At 35.8% G+C, this 17769-nt stretch overlaps 1 protein-coding gene across 2 annotated transcripts in view; it reads right to left on the reverse strand.

Annotated features, from left to right (window-relative positions):
- The window catches only part of BBS9 (Bardet-Biedl syndrome 9), a 453073-nt gene that overhangs the window by 414328 nt on the left and 20976 nt on the right, over positions 1-17769 (reverse strand). For both annotated transcript variants that reach the window (XM_032871845.1, XM_032871835.1), the window contains exons 3-5: positions 17420-17570; positions 14356-14420; positions 8031-8144 (exon numbers count right to left, since the gene is read on the reverse strand). In XM_032871845.1, coding sequence (XP_032727736.1) covers positions 8031-8144; positions 14356-14420; positions 17420-17570 — 330 coding nt within the window. The remainder of the gene's footprint in view (positions 1-8030; positions 8145-14355; positions 14421-17419; positions 17571-17769) is intronic.

Here is a 17769-nt window from a genome sequence, read left to right on the forward strand (position 1 = left end):
AGTTAATAGGAAAACTGGCCTTAACTCTCCCACAGTTTACTCACACTCCAGCTTAACTTCATTCCTTCAGTGACAGCAATTGGAATCTAAGATAATTTAGTGGTGCAGCAGCCATCTTTTTTTTTTATTTATTTAATGTATCTATTTGAGAGAAAGTATAAACAAGAAAGAGCACAGGCAGGGGGAGCAGCATGCAGAGGGAGAAGCAGGCTCCCCACTGAGCAGGGAGCCCCATGCAGGACTCCATCCCAGGACCCTGAGATCACGACCCAAGCCAAAAGCAGATGCTTAACCATCTGAGCCACCCAGAAGCCCCAACTGTAGCCATCTTGAAACCAAGAGGAAATAGCCTGTCCAAGGAAATAGAAGCAAAAGATGAAAAGAGAGAAACCAAATCTGATCACACTAGAGGCCCAAATGGTGATAGTGAGTAAATGTCTTGTTCTTGCATGAGCCTACTGTCAACTGCAGTCAAAAGATTTCTCAGTTTTGTCACCTGGCTGGCTCAGTATGTACATCTGTAACTCCTTATCTCAGGGTTGTGACTCTGAGCCCCACTTTGGATATAGAGATTACTTAAAAATGAAATCTTTAAGGGGTGCCTGGGTGCCTCAACTGGTTAAATGTCTGACTCTTGATTTTGGTTCAGATCATGGTCTCAGGGTCAAAAGATCAAGTCCCATGTTGGGCTCCATGCTCAGCATGAATCTGCTTGCAATTCTCTCCTTCTCCCTCTGCCACTCCCTCTATTCATAAGCACACTCACCTGTTCTCTCTCTTTCTCAAAAATAAATAAGTAAATAAAATCTTAAAAAAAAAAATCCTCAGTTCCACTAAAGGCAGGGTTAGAAAGAGAAAAGAAGTACACCCACTAGAAAAGCAAAATTGTAGCACATATAGAAATTGGGAGGTATTGGTTTTTTATGGTAATGTTTCTTTATATCTTGAATAGTCTGTTACCTGTTAAGCTCAAAATATAAATATCCCCATGAAAAACAAAAACTAATAATCAAGAAAGCTAATTTTAAAATTTAGAGCAGACTACAGCTAATAATATTGTATTGTACACTTTAAAATCTGTTAAGAGATACAAATATCAAATCATTGTATTATACACATAAAACTAACATATGTCAGTTTCATGTCAACTGTATCTCAATTTAAAAATCTGTTAACAGGGTAGATGTCATGTTAATTGTTCTTACCACAGCAAAATTATAGATAGATAGATAGATACACACACACACATGTAGATACATAAATAAAAGAAAGAAAGAGAAGATTGAAGAAAAGAAAGGAAAAGAAAAGGAAGAAAGAAAGAATTAGAGTAAAAAAGCAAGAAATGTCAGAGAAGGCTAAAGATTGAAAAAAGAATCAGATGGTACTGATTATTTCTACTGTAAAGTATTAAAGAAGCTTTTCCCCATAAACCACAAATTCATTGTGAAAAGAAGGCAATAATTCAACAGGACTATAAAGCACAAATTATGTGATAAGAAATAAAATTTTAAGGAACTGGCCCATCATAATCCAAAGAGCATACTTGCTCAAATAAAAATGTATCCAAGTTAATTTTTGCAGCAAAATACTATGGAAGACATTTTGTTTATCAGATCAAAATTTCATCCTACCTCCTCAAAGACTTCCTACCTTATAAACCCTTTCCCCCTCCAGCTATGGCCTTACCTTACTATTACTCTTCACAGTCAAATCTCTTCATAGAATAGCTTTCCTTTGTGATTTCCATTTCTTCCCCATGAATTCCTCATTCTGGGGCAACTGGACCAGTGCTCATATTCTTCTGTTAAAATTGCTCTCCCTATGATCACCAGTGACTTCCAAATGGCTAACTCCAGTATTTTCTTTTTTAATACTCCAGATGTTTAACCTCTGACTCTCTGGGCTCCTTTCATACCTCTTAAAACCCTCTTCCATGACATGCTCTGTCTCTCCATTTATCTTTCAATCTCTTGTGTTCGTTCATCTCCTAACCTTACCCTTCAATTTGTCATTCTCAACAAATACAGTCATAGTACTCTATCCGTCTCTAGAGTACGACGATATCCTTCTCCATTGAGATGAGCAGGTAGCAAAAGAAAATTCTGCCTTACTAAAGGCTTTAAACTTTAGGTAAGAAAGTCCATTAGTAGCCTGAAAAATGCCAAAGTTTTTTAAAGCAAAATAATTTTTCTTAAGTGCTGCAAATTCTGAAAAATCATCTCAAGAGGAATAAACCATCCCAGCCTATGGGCAATGAAAGCTTTAGACTGAAGACTATAAAGTTGTTCATTTAGAGGAAACTGGGGATAAAAATGAAGAGCTGAAATAAAATAGGTAACAGTACATTCCCCCACCTTTATGTACTATCCTTCCCATACACACACACACACACACACATTTATTCAGCCTGAGAAAGCTGTTCCATCCTCAAGCCTCCAGTATAACTTTGTACATATCTATCTCTATTACAATTTACCTCATTATATCATAATTCTTAGGCTTTATTGCTCCCTAGGTTGCAAGATTCCTGACAACATAAACTATCTTTTATTCATCTTTCTACTCCTAGAAACTAGTACAGTGCCTGGGTACTCAGAAGACTCTCAGTAAATGTGTACTGGTTGGATGGATGGATAGACGGATAGAGATGATGCAAGGGAGGACTAATACCAGACTTCTTCTGGTCCCTGAAAGTTCCCATACATCTCCAGCAAATTAACTACTTCTTCCCAATGTCCCTTTCACACACTTGAAAGAGCCATATACATTATAAGGTTTGTCATCTTGTCCCAGCCGTACAGGACAAATTTGTGATAACCGAGGATGTAACTAAGGGTCTCTAAGTCATATTATGAATAAAGGAAGGTTAAGCTCAACTGTCTTGATGGTAGTAACATATATTACAAGTAACATATATTACAAGTAACATATATTACATATACTAGATAAAGTACCTTATTTTACCAAGCTAAGTATTTGCAGTTGTTGACCTTAAAACAATAGCATTCTTTCTTCGCTTGTACCACTGGCTTTCTGTCAGTCCACATTAATGCTGTCCTTTTTTTTTTTTTTTAAGACAAGGATATCATACATCCTGCTTTTTTTTTTTAAGATTTTATTTATTTATTTATTTATTTGTCAGAGAGAGAGAGAGAGCACACAAGCAGGCAGAGTGGCAGGCAGAGGCAGAGAGAGAAGCATGCTCCCTGCCAAGCAAGGACCCTGGGATCATGACCTGAGCAGAAGGCAGCAGCTTAACCAAATGAGCCACCCAGGCGTCCCTAATGCTGCCCTTTTCAAAATACAATTCTGAATTGACAAACTTATCTTAACTAGGTAAAGTGCCATATCAACAACAACTATTGTAGTGACCCAATGAAATAAAAGCAGAGGAAAATCTGGTAGATATATCATTTGTCCCTTTTTTCAAAAACAAGTACAGTTCCAATTGCCAAATAAATTCCACCCATTTTGATAATATATTTGTAAATCAATTCAAATCTACCTTTTCAAAACTGATTTAGTATCTTTCCAAACTGTAATTTGATTGTCCATGGTAATGCCACTCACTAAATTTTGCAAGCGTTAATTTGTCAATAGTATAAAAGGCAAAGATAAATGACCATTTTTATAAAACCCCACAGTCACATGTTCTTCAAAAAAAGCAGTTTAGATTTATATTAGAGAAACTACAAACATTTTTAACTCCGAACACATCTTCTCCCACACTCCTTTTGTTTAAAAAAGCCCAATACAGCCATTAATATCAGTCATTTCTCCCTAAAAAGTATAATATGGAAAGAATTTTAACTTAAATTCTGGAATGGTAGGTAGTACTCTGAGTAACGGAAGATATTAAGGAAATATTCCTCAACTAGTTCATAAAACTAGATTTCCTATTTCTTTACCATTTTTTCTCATTAAGAGACATTACATGTAGCTTGACATAAAGCCAATCCTACTGCATCAAAGGAATACAACTTTGCGTTTTTGCAGATGTATAAAAGGTGTTTTTGAAAGACTTTCTTAATGAACATGTAAACAAAAAAAGGTTTAAAAAACAGTAATCACTCTTTTGCTATTTCAAATCATATATTACCCTCCCATATATAACCTCTCTGATTATTGGGGGCCTGAGGGAGGATTTTTCTTAGAAACCAAAGCAAGAACCAAAAAAAAATCAATGGAAAAACCAAGTATCTGACCCAGAAGTTACTCAACATGTTCATAATCTACAAAGGATCAGAGTTATGTACTAACTTCAGACAAACCAAGGTACACCTCCTTCTGATAGGAAAGTTTTTTCTGATTTAAGGAAGGTTAATTTACTCACAGTCCAGACAAGGAATCATTTTAGTACGGTTCACACCACTAGATTCTAGAAGCAGAAAGTCTGAATTAGAATCCCTTCTCTACCACTGGCTTAGTATATCTTAAGTTACTCAACCTGTAAAGCACTTAGAGCAATGCCTAGTACAGAACAGTACTCAGCAGATGGAGGACAGCAACATACCTCTAGATCTCTGAGACCTGGCATCATTGAGAAGAGCATTAGAAATCTCAAACTCAGGTCCAATTCTGGACTTACAAAATTAGAACCTGCATTTTTATCAAGATCCCATTATGATTCAAATGCAACTTAAGGTTTGAAAAGCACAGAAAGCATTTTTACGTTATATTCTGAGATGTTACCTATTATAATTAAATTTTCTTAAAACCACTCCAATACTTTTCTAAAACATAAGGAAGTTACACTTATTTTTAGTAAAAGAGAAAGTATTATTTGGGCTCAAAATTCCTCCACTGGTGATTTCTTACCATACTTTATTTAAAGGCAGAACCCACTAAAATCCAAGGTTGTAGAGGACTGCCATCTAGTGGTAGTTTATTCTGGTGCACATGCAAAATAAATTTGCTCTGCCTTCCCATTCCTTATAAACACATTTGTTTAAAATGGGGCCAGAAAAAAAATAAATAAAAAATAAATAAATAAAAAATAAAATGGGGCCAGGTTTTCTTCTTGCTTAATTCCTTTCTTGAAGACTACTGATATGATTATACAACTAAATAATTCCACAAGAAGGTATGCTAAATAAGAGGAAGATAGAAGACAACAAATTATAAGTCTCCTTTTTTAAACTCAGATCAAGTCTAGGGAAGTCTTCAAATTAAAAAACTGATTAGCTCACTCCTGGAAAAGTGCACATTAGTCACACACAGTGACTTCAAGCTTAGAAAATGGGCTTGTATAGAAATGTGCATATCTTGGACTGACTTTTACTTTCTTCTTAAGTTCTGTACTTCTTACAATTTATTTATATAGTATGTGGCAGGGGAAATTATCAGGTTGAGAAAAAAAATTGTATAACCTTCTGACTCAATATTCATTCCACATTCTATCCTAGGGAAATAATCAGAAATGTGGACAAAGAGTTCTGTACAAAAATGTGTATTTCAGAAAATAAAACAATCTTAATAGCTTCATAATAACCTACTGAATCTATGCATCAAAACTTAGTCATTCTGTTCTATAACTCATTTAGATCAGTTCTCAGTTTCCTCTATTACAAAATGTATATATGAAACGAAGGGAGGGAGGACAGAAAGAGGAAAGAGATAACTATCTGGCAACTTGATATGATTTTTCTATATTTTGGCTCATTTCCTAATACACACTGCCGTAAGTCACATATAAGCATCCAAGAATATTTTTATGGTTTTCTATAGCCAATCTGCTTTCTAAGAGTGTTATGTCATTTTACATGGCCCCAAGCAATGTAGGATACGCTATCACCTCTCTAGCATCAGATTTTATCCCATGGCCAATTTTTTTAATAGCTGTACTGAGATATTATATATCACCTCTTTGAAGTATACAGCTCAAGTATTTACTGTATTTACAGTGTGCAACCATCACCATAATCTAATTTTAGAACATTTTCATCCTCCCAAAAAGAAATCATGTACTTACTAGTAGTAACTCCCTATTAACCCTGGAAATCCACCAATATGGCTGGTTATTTCTAATTCACCAACCTCATTATTTTTCATATTTTTTGTAGATACCACAATGATATTATGTGTTTCAAACCCGTTAAATGGAATAATCACTTGTGCTACTCAGACATTTCTGTTTCGAATTGTGAAATGTTCTGCTTAACCATAGGAAAGTAAAGCATATCAGAATGGCCTCTTGTTTTTTCAAAAGATACTTTTTACATGTAAGGCATAATTTAAGAAATAAGAGAAGGTATCATATAAGTACAGTCATCTGCTCTTTTCAAAACAACTAGTAACTATCATTATTTTGTAAATCCATTATTAAATCACCAAAAATATCATACAAAAGCAAGGAATCCCTTTCTAGGTATTTAAAACTTTATTTTAATTGGGTTAACTTGATCTGATTAAAAAAAAAAAGAGCAATCAATTTAACATTTGATAGGTGGTCTAAAGAACTGACTTGATTCTACCCAAAAAAATAAAACTTACTTTCATTTAGCCAAAGCACTTTTTTCCTTATTCATAATTTTTTTGGACTCCAGATGCACAGAATTTAGCAATTTGCCTTTTGAAGATTTAGTAGGGTGAAAAGAATTAAAACAGTTTATTAAACAGCAGAGGCCTAGGTCCCCTGATCATGTCAGACTTTTTTTTTTTTTTTTTTTTAAGAATACTGAAACTCAGTTCTGAAAGCTAAGGTTAAGAAGGGATACTTCAATAATAAAAGTTAGCCTCTCATCAAATTTTAGGTCTTTCTCCTCTCTTCATCCAACTCTGGACATCTTCCATATTCCATAAATAATCCAAACATTCCCATTACTCAAGTTAAACAATTCTGCAATCCAGCCAAGTGTTCTGTTTCATATCACTTTATGCAAAACATTTATTTGTACATCACCACCTAAAATATTCCTGTTAACTGATACACTCAAATTCATTCTTCCTCACCTTTATCTCTATATGAAAAAACTGAGTTCACACAAATGACTTCCAAAATAAAGTCATTTTTTTTATGCCACCAAAGAAAAATCTGATATAGGTAGCCTACATTTTAAAGCAATGATTAAACAATAAACCAAAAAAAATATGAGCCCAGAAAGATGCAAAATATTATGAAATCCCTAGTTCATGTTCCACAGGTCACACACACACACACACACACACACACACACACAGGTAAGCGTCACTACCGGGCTTCCTATCCTCACTCCAGCACCAGTGGCTCCTCTATCACCCTCTCACGGGGAAGTGAGAGGAGGTTAAGTGGTAGATAAAAACTCTCCCATGCCAACAGCAACAGTGTACCCAAGCAAGCATCAAGCTCTGGTAACACAGGAAGCTCTGGGATTAGGGTGGGCAGGCTGCAGGTAGCCCCATGCTACTTAGAAAAAGATACCCCCAAGGTGAAAGGAACCCCGCCTCACTGAGCCAATACTTGATAAATGTAATGGGTTTGTGAGATATAAAAAAGGCCCCCTTGCTCTGGGGAGGTTTATTGCAGGCCAGAGCACATGGCTTGATAAGCAGGATGAGGTCTGCATTTCACTCTGTGTTTGCCCCCAGTCTAGGCGCCCTAGAACAGAAACAACATACAGAAACCTATGCAGTGGCCCTGGAGGTGGGCGAGGTGGGGAGAGGGTTCTGCAGCTTCACCCTGCCTATCACAAGTAGGACAGGGACGCCCTATCAAAGAGATCAACCCCTTCTTCCACTGAGAGAGGCAGTCACACGGTTCCCAAAAAAAAGCTCAATTTCAGTCAACTCATGCACAAAGACAAAATTTAAAGGAAGACACTTTTAGAAATATTTCTATAGACCATATAAAAGTGCTGGTTGTAGGAAAATCAAACACATTTGATGTTTAAAGTTTTCTCTTTTCATATTTTGCTTGACCACTAGAATATAAAGGTCTCAATAAAATATTTAACTCCCTCTGAGATTCATACCCCATGATCCTCCATTTTTATATAGCCAAATATCCTAAATCTGCTACTTGCAATAGCACACTCATGATTAATGCCAATTACCTTTTACACCACCAAAGGATCCGTAAGTCATATTGCAGGCTGTTCTCTGCAGATTATGTTCATACATCAATTTGATCTGATATTGGTTTCCATGTTCCACATTACCCAAGGTTCCTAAAGAGAAAAAAATTACAGAATCACTTTGTATTTGTTTACATTTAAACATATTCATTTCTTCTCATCCTCTACACCAATTCTAAGTAATTCAATTTCAGTGAAATTTAAAATGACAAAGCACTAAAACAATGTGGTTGTGAATAATTAGCATACTGATGACACAGAATGCCAGCACAGTTAGGACAATTTAAGTCTCAGCTAGATTATACCATTAGATGAAATACCACCCTGGGACACATTTCTTATCTATTTCCATTAGGTCTGAGTAAAGTGTATTATTTAAATAAAAACAACAACACCCAATTTCAGTTCTGAAATAAATGAGGTTAAGTTCCTTACACTTAAATAATAATAGAACAAAGACACGACTCAAAGTATCTTGGAAAAAATTCCCCACACTTTGAAGCAATTCGGTTTCCTGTCCCACCTCTCAAAATACTCAAGCCCCTAATACACTATAACTTAATTTAATGGAGAGATATTCCAAAGTTTCCTTTAGCAAGATATAGGACAATATGTTTTATATGAAGTCCGCAAAGAATCTTCTTCAAAACAAAGATACTTTCTCTGCATTTAATAGATCATATGTACTACAATTGCTTTCTATTTCTTTCCAAATTTGAAAAGATACATGTTTTTTTAAATAAAGATTTTATTTATTTATTTGAGAGAGAGAGAGCACAGCAGGAGGGAGCGGCAGAGGAAGAGGGAGAAGCAGACTCCCCACCCAGCAAGGAGCCTGATGCAGAACTCCATCAAAGGACCCTGAGATCACAACTCAAGCTGAAGGTAGATACTCAAGCAATTGAGCCAGCCAAGCGGCCCAAAAAAGATTCCTTATACTTATTTTACTCTCTGGTTGTTTTCTAGAGTACTTATAGTTGAAGCTATGTCCCAGTAACCAGGCAAGAGCGTTATAGTTAAAAGAGATGATGGGAAGAAAAAGGATTCAGAAATCAACTTTTTCTATTAAGGAACATCTTTGTCTTTCATTCAAAAATGCAAAATTTAAAGAAAAACTTAAAATATAAAATATAAAGCAAATGAAATATTCCACAAACTGGATAGTATTAGATCATTAAAACAATCTAAACATATATGTCTGTCTGTATGTATGTGTATACATATTTACACATGAGCATTTGTTTTTTGTCCAAAAGGTTTTACCAATGTAACACTGAAGTTGTAAGAACCAAAATATTTCTATTTCCATTTTAGAAGTGAGGCAAGCACCCTAAGTTTAAAAAAAATTTAAGGAACACCTGGATGGCTCAGTCTTTAAGGATCTGCCTTCGACTCAGGTCATGATCCCAGGATTCTGGGATTGAATCCTGCATCAGGCTCCTTGCTCAGTGGGGAGCCTGCTTCTCCCTCTGCCTGCTATTCCCCTTGTTGTGCCCTCAATCTCCCTGATAGATAGATAAAAAGACAGATAGATAGGTAGATAGGTAGATATTTAAGAAATTTCCCCCCAAATCACACAGCTGGTAAAGGACAGAGTATTCAAACTAGGTCTTCAGAGTTAGCACCATATATCCTGGTGCCTGGCTGTCCATCATTTTACAACTTGGAAAAAACTTGGTAAGACAATGACAATTTCCCTAAACAAACCAGCCATCAAAAAACATCATTTCCACCTCCACTTTTCTCGCCTGGACTTTTCTTCATTTGGAAGGTGAAGGGTTGAAAGAGAAAACTAACGGGAGGATTTCTTGGAGGAAAATCATTTCTACTCTGATTTATGACCCTGAAAATGGGAACAAAAGACTTCACATGCCAGTAGAATAAGAAACAAAGAGAAAGACTCAAATTTGCCTGCTAACCCTGATAGATGAAGGCTCTGTGGAATCTAAGTGGTAGTAAAATCACTATAGTCGAGGGAAACTGAGGAGTAATCGCAACCACATGGGCCAAAAAAAAAAAAAAAAAAAAAGGAAAGAAAAAGAAACACATACACACACACTAAAATAACTCACAGCCTTAACCTTAGGAGAGGTCTAGTCTCCAAGAAACCAGAAAAAGAAGTTCAAAGAAACATTTGGTTTGCCCCTACAGAAATTACCAAATCCATCCTATACCTAAAACCAAATCAATACCTCTGAGTTAGGAATGCACTTACACATGTTTGTTAGCTGAAAAGTCAGTGAACAGGGGTTCAGCATTCAATACTTATACAAACTTGGCATGAAATGACATTTGGGATTTGTGTTCTGAAAGCTCCAAAGGCACTGGAAATCTTCAGATTTCAGGTAATAGCATTTTAAAACTTAATAGTGCACCTATGGAGAACAGAAGACAATTTGTCTTCCTTAGACACTACTTTGGAATAAAGGTAGTATCTGAAAAATCTAAAATTTCTGACCATTTTTTTCTAGAGACACATCGATGGTACAAGATTAACACTACTTATACACAAGGGGGTGTGGGGGGATTTTTTTGTTCATTTGTTTTTTTAAGATGTTATTTATTTACTTGACAGAGAGAGAGAGAACAAGCAGTGGGAGCAGCAGGCAGAGGGAGAGGGAGAAACAGGCTCTCTGCCAAGCATGGAGCTCGATGCAGGACCCAATCCCAGGACCCTGGGATCATGACCTGAGTTGAAGGCAAACCCTTAAAAGAATGGGCCACCCAACACCCTTACTTATACACAGGTTTTGTCCTGGGATATACAGATTGAATATAGCAAATGTATCTTTATAACTACAGTCCATGTATAGCTAGAATTAATATGAATTTTCATCAGTCAGAAGGTAAAAAGGATAACAGAACATCCAGGTTGTTAGGCTTATTTAAACACAATTTGATTTAAACAAAAATATTCTCTAGAAAAACCAAAGATCACCTTGACAACAGTTTTTGGTACAATTTTAGACAAATGTGGAGAAATCCAACGAAGTGAAAATAAAATAAAAGCCATTACAAAGTAAATTAAAAGGTTCATTGTGTAAATAACCAAATTAGATTATATAAAACTATGAAAAATAAAGAACCACATCTTTTTGCCCACTCACAGCAAACATTAAAATTCTATAAATATGTCAAATGCTTAGCAAATGTTTGTTGAAGTACACAATTTCTGGAAAAGAATATTTAAGAGGACATAATCAGTATGGTTTACACTCACACATCTGTAACCATTTACTCAGAAACTGAAGCCCATCAGAAAGGAATCTGAAATGCCATGTGATGTTTTTCCTTTCGGTATCATAAGGTAGGCTAACTTCATTTTAGCAAGACCCTGCTATTTCTCTATATTAAGCATGCATTTGATAACATTATCACCCACCAAAAAGAGGTCAACACAGCAGCCTATGAAGGGCTGTTTGGTGTGTCCAAGAGGTCTCCTCTAGCATGCCTCAAATCTTTTTTAGAAGCACACAGCATTGGGGGTGGGGGGGCTGGGTGGCTAAGTCAATAAGCATCTGCCTTCAGCTCAGGTTATGATCCCAGTGTCCTGGGATCGAGCCCCACATCTGGCTCCCTGCTCTGCTGGAAAGCCTGCTTCTCCATCTCCCACTCCCCCTGCTTGTGCTCTCTCTCTCGCTGTCTCTCTATGAAATAAATAAATAAAATCTTAAAAAAAAATTCTGAGTAGAAGCACACGGCATAAAAATAAAACAAATATATTTGGGGAGGGGCCAGCTGGAGGTGAGAATGTCAAGTTCAGCTAGCACTTTCATTTGTTGACACCAGTGGTTTTACTTAAACTAAAAAATGTTTATGCTTGCCCTGTTACAGTAAAAGCTAGGTAAAAGTTCAGTCTGGAACCACAGAAACATATTCAAAAGAACAAAAATATTAACTTCCCTGCTTCTCCATTTAAGCCAAGCCAGAAAAAATATACAAATTGTCAGCCTCCAAATATCATAAGAGGCTGAAGAAATGAGAGACAGAATAGGGAAGTGAGGTGGGGCATAAGGGAATGTAGTTTGGAGAACTCTTTATCCCCAGAGAATATAAAGCTTGCAAATGAATACAAAGAATAAAAGAGCAATAAAATCACCATTCCCATGACAAATAACTGTCATTTTCAACACTAATTTGAAGCAAAATACCAATGTCCCATAAAAAAGTTGTGACCCAACATGCCAGTTTCTTTCAGCATGTCTTTTTAATAAACATGCACTTTATCACTAGTCTATTGTGCCCTATACTTAAGGGAAACTCTAGAGGTTTCTGTCTTTCTGGGCCATCATTCAAATGGGACCAGGGAAAGCCAAGAGTCTTTTTTTTTTTTTTTTAAGATTTTATTTTTATTTATTTGACAGACAGAGATCACAAGCAGGCAGGGAGGCAGGCAGAGAGAGGAGGAAGCAGGCTCTCCGCAGAGCAGAGAGCCTGATGCGGGGCTCGATCCCAGGATGCTGGGACCATGACCTGAGCCGAAGGCAGAGGCTTTAACCCACTGAGCCACCCAGGCGCCCCGAAAGCCAAGAGTCTTAACTAATTTCTAGTTTGTAGGATTTTTCCCTCTCCTGCCCTCTTACAACTTCCAGAAGAGACCAAATCTCCAAAAGTATTCAGGGGTAACTGCACAAGTTCCCCTCTCCGTGTCCTGTGTAACCCAGTTAATAGTATCACCTCACAGTTAACAAGCCCTATGATGGAAAAGGGAGGACAACTAGATGCATGTGGTAAAGTAGCCTATATCACATCTTCTCCATTTATTCTGGAACACTAAATATTTGCCCTATCACTAGGAAAAGCAACATCTTTTACCATGAAATCAATGGGAGTGTTTACCAATGTCAGAGAGGTACTATAATGGACTTCTGACTTGTAAATGGAAAAGTAGAAAAGAAAATGATAGTGGTAACAGAGAAAAAAAAAGAAGGAAGAATAAAAGTAACACAGATTAATAAAGAACCCCTACCAACTGCCTCAACACTACCCAAAAATTAGTTCATTCGTACAGTCAACATATGCCCACCATATACCATAGGCCAGGTTACCAAGCCTGCCTTAGAAATCTAACAGACCTTCACCCCCAAAAAGAGACTACTTAAGAATATCCAGCTCAGGGGCACCTAGGTGGCTGAGTTGGTTGGGTGCCTGATTCTTGCTCAGCTCAGGTCTTGACTTCAGGGTTGTGAGTTCAAGCCCCGCATTGGGCTCCACACTGGGTATATAAATATACACATATAAACACAGTAAAGATAAATCATTATGCAAACGGAAAGCAAAATACAAAGAAAGCTCAAATCAAGAGAATGAGTATGAAAAATCCAAATACTAGAAGCTAATATTTATAGCAAACTCCAAAGAATATCTCTTGTATAAGGAATAGACCCCAAAGAATTAGCTTTATTGTACCCATAAAAAAATTTCCCCAATATTGACATCCATGAAAAGAACTCTCTCAGCTTGAACTAAAATTTAATTACCACAACAAATATTTTTAAGTTACCTTTTATATTTATTAAGGATCAAAATGCTGAAACCAAACTACAGTTAACTGCCATACTGGTATCTACAGAACAGTGTCAGAAAATGAAACCTGATTAGACTTTAAACAAGTGCCTTAAGGCAGGCTGGGTAAAAACAACCAAAAGCCAAGAAATTTGAATTATAAAAAGAAAACACCTAAGGTTCATCAAAGAAAAAGTACTTTTAACCACCATGACTCTCAGCATCTAATGATTTTTGTTGTTGCTTTTAAACATTTCTTAAAATTCAAGCATCCTGGATAAAAGTCACCGCATGAGGAATATAGTCAATGGTATTATAATAGCATTGTATGGTGACATATGATAGCCACACTTATGGTGAGCACAGCATAACGTATAAGGCAATGGAATCACTATGCTGTATACCTGAAACTAAAGTAACATTGTGTGTCAGCTATACTTTAATAAAAAATAAACAAAAATTTTCTTAAACACTCAAGTATCCTAAGTATGCAGAATTGGCCTCTATTCGTCACAGACAATCCTGGACACAATTTCTGGAAAGAGATCATAAGGAATCCTCTACTAGAAATTTAAATATGCATATAAATAGCAAACCAGAAAAAATGTAATAGCCTAAGTACCTGAAAAAACAAAATGAACAAGGTAAAATGTTAACCAAAATAAGAAAATCTTCAACCAAATGTTTGTGTTCTCTAGCAAGTGAACATAAGAGAGTATCTATTCTTATATAATATTAAGAGATTTTTATATTAAGGTGTTTTTAATACAAATTTTACATTTAAAAAAATGTTTCTTACCTGAGACAGAATAGACACAAAGTTTTCTAGAATGCAACACAGCCAAATGAAGCATTTCAGTACCTCTGAAAAATGGGAAAAGTTTTAAAGTTTTAAATATCAATTTCAGCTGTAACCAAAAAAATTATAAAATAATTTTTAAAAGAGATTATAACCACAACCTACCAACAGTAAACTAAAAATTTACTAGATAACATTCCAAACTGAAAAATAAATGTAACAACAAACACCCACTTTGACAATTCCAGAGGCTCAAGGACTCTGCCTCAAGGAACTGCCTCTAATTGAAGTCACTGTAGCCTCTCAGGAAGTCATATCAGAGGCTCTTTCATGAGGGCTCTCCCATAATAACAGAGATCCAAGTTCTGGCTTTGTCTTTCTGGGTAATCAACCTCTGACCTTGGTCAAGTTACTTAATCTCTCTGAGCCTGTTTCCCCTTTTGGAAAATAAGAGGTTTCAATTAAATGAAATAAAATCCTGTGATAGCACCTTGTAAAATATAAAGCACCAAAGAATGCTAATCATTATTAGTAAATGGTATATGTCATTTCCAGCTCAGAAATTTTATTAAAGGCGCTGAAAATATTTCAGTTTGAACTAAAGTGACACGGCACCAATACACTTCCCAGCCCCTATCAAGTGGTTTCCAAGACATGATACAATCTAGAAATCATTAAGTCCAGTCTTCAAGCATCAGGTCAGTGACAGAAAGGTGTAAAGGATGTAAATGGCAGTGCTCTGCTGCAGAGTAGGGCCAGACTAGAGGAAGCAGCTACTAATCAGCTCTGGGCATGTGGCCAAATCTCCACATTTTTTTCAAGAAAAACCAGAAAGCAGGGATTTTATGTGAAATCTCCTGGATCTTAAATATTGGCAACTCTTTTAAATTTAAAACACATCTGCAAGCAGTCCTCCAGCATACAACCTCTGATATAGACTCTGTTCTAAACTACAAAGACTATAATTGAAATCTGAAGACTTGAATTGGGGTCCTGACTGTGCACCTTGGTATCTGTGTAATCATTTGACCTTTCAGAGTATTAGTCTCTCATTTACAAAATAAGAATATTGGTTAATACCTCCAAAATGTTCTTATAATGAATATAAGTGCTCACTATCCACTCTACTACCAAAAAAATGTAAATTTATATGCAAATGTCACATACTCAATATTGACTTCAAAAAATAATTATTGCCCTGCACACTCAAAACAATTATTCTATCACGCACAGGAAAAGAATATAATGTCATGGAAAGATAACAGAGTATGGAGTCAGACAGACCCGGGTCTGAATCCTGGCTGTGTGACCTAAAGCTCTGAGCTCTAGCTAGGTTCCTTATCCTTTTATTTTTTAATATTTTTTTATTTTTTTATTAACATATAATGTATTATTAGCCCCAGGGGTACAGGTCTGTGAATCACCAGGTTTACACACTTCACAGCACTCACCATAGCTAGTTTCCTTATCCATAAATACAGATCACATCTTACAGATAAGATTAATGAGATTGTACTAGTTAATTAATACTAGTATAGTATCCACTCATTAATGTTAACCTCCTTCCTTCCATCAAGCTATACTTAGGACTACTGAATAGAATGGTCAGAACTGCACCTCACTCTTTCAAAAAATGGAAAGATAAAAATGCTTTTTTAGAGGCAAGAATCCTTCTATCTCCTTACTTTATAAATCTATCATGCCTTGTATATGCTATGTATACAACAGGCACTTACATAATCATCATCTACTTTTAGATGGAGTAGCTATTTACCAACCACATCAGACACAAATCTCTGATCCAGCCTATCACAGTGCGTTAAAGTCCTATCTCATGCCCTGCCCACAGCATCTATGAAGCACCTTCCCATCAGAATAAAACCTCAATAGAAGGGCATTAATGCAAGAATGGTTTTTCAGGTTTTTCTAGCAAAAGCCAAGGCCCTGAATAAATGGAAATTAGGACCAGTAAATCATGACGAGCAAATGTAGTGAGTCAAAAACCCAGAGCTCAGGTCACTCCCAGACTCCCAGACTTAAAAAAAAAAAAAAAAAAAAAAGGTAAGGGATAGCAAGACCACCTCTATCTATATAACTTTTCACAATATATACTTTTATAAATGATTAAGAAATATAGGCTCAATTTTAAGAAAATTCATACAAGACAATAAGATAAAATCAGCAGCATCATTGGGAAATAAAATGCAGACAATTACACAAAATGCAACTAATAAGGGCTTCCTAAAATAAATTAGGGTTAAAAATAAAGTACTTGGGGGACACCTGGGTGGCTCAGTGGGTTAAGCCACTGCCTTCGGCTCAGGTCATGATCTCAGGGTCCTGGGATCGAGTCCCACATCAGGCTCTCTGCTCAACAGCGAGCCTGCTTCCCCCTGCCCCCCGCCTGCCTCTCTGCCTACTTGTGATCTCTCTCTTTGTCAAATAAATAAATAAAATCTTTAAAATAAATAAATAATAAAATAAATAAATAAATAATAATATATATTTACATACAAATAAATAAAAGATCTTTAAAATAAATAAAGTACTTGGAAACAAACCTCTTGTAAGAGTAAGACTTACTTTGTGGATTGAGCTGACTTCTTTTAAGAAACTAAGGACCCTTCCACACCAAATAAGTGCAGTAATTCATTTTAAAGCTTCAATGTTATATGTTAAATACAATAACTGCTACTTTGTCTAATTATTTAAACAGACATTTATAGAACCTGGATAATTAGTTCTTTAAATAAGTGAATACTTTCTATTTCTTTCTTTATTTTCAAAAGCTTATCTCTTTTCCTTTAAACTTCTGATATGTCAGACATGTTAGGTCTGTTACTATTTTTTTTTAAAAGTTCTAAATTATTCTCTTTGTGCAGGTTCCCAAATTAAAAAAAAAAAAAAATGTTCAGTACATGAGGAACACCCAGGTAACAATATCCAGAAAACATATTTGTCATGGATAATCCTTTCTTCACTTAAGAATCCACAAAAATGACACAATCAGGGAATGATATACTACAGGTAAGATAAAATGTCAGAATTAAGGAGCTGTACTTACGAAACAAACTTCCCTACTTCCACTTGCAATATTGGATCTCGTAGATGAACTTCTAGAAGCAAATCTTCAGCTTGAGCTCCATCTCCTGTTTTTACAGGATGGGGGTTAAAGATTCTTAGGTATCCCATAAAGCTACCCACAATTATTTTATCTGTAGAGAGAGGTTTTTAAAAGATATAAGAAGAAACAAACATTAGCAACAAAATTTATTTGGAAATAAACTTTCTAATGTTTAAAAGAAAAATTCAAAAATGAAAACAAACCAAAAAATAAATAAATTAATAAATAAAAATTAAAATAAAATTAAACCAATTGAGTCTTGCTTCATATACAAAGCCCAATCTGCCAGC

Source organism: Lontra canadensis, unplaced genomic scaffold (genome assembly GCF_010015895.1).
Source record: "Lontra canadensis isolate GAN:19392208 unplaced genomic scaffold, GSC_riverotter_1.0 scaffold2, whole genome shotgun sequence".
NCBI lineage: Eukaryota > Metazoa > Chordata > Mammalia > Carnivora > Mustelidae > Lontra > Lontra canadensis.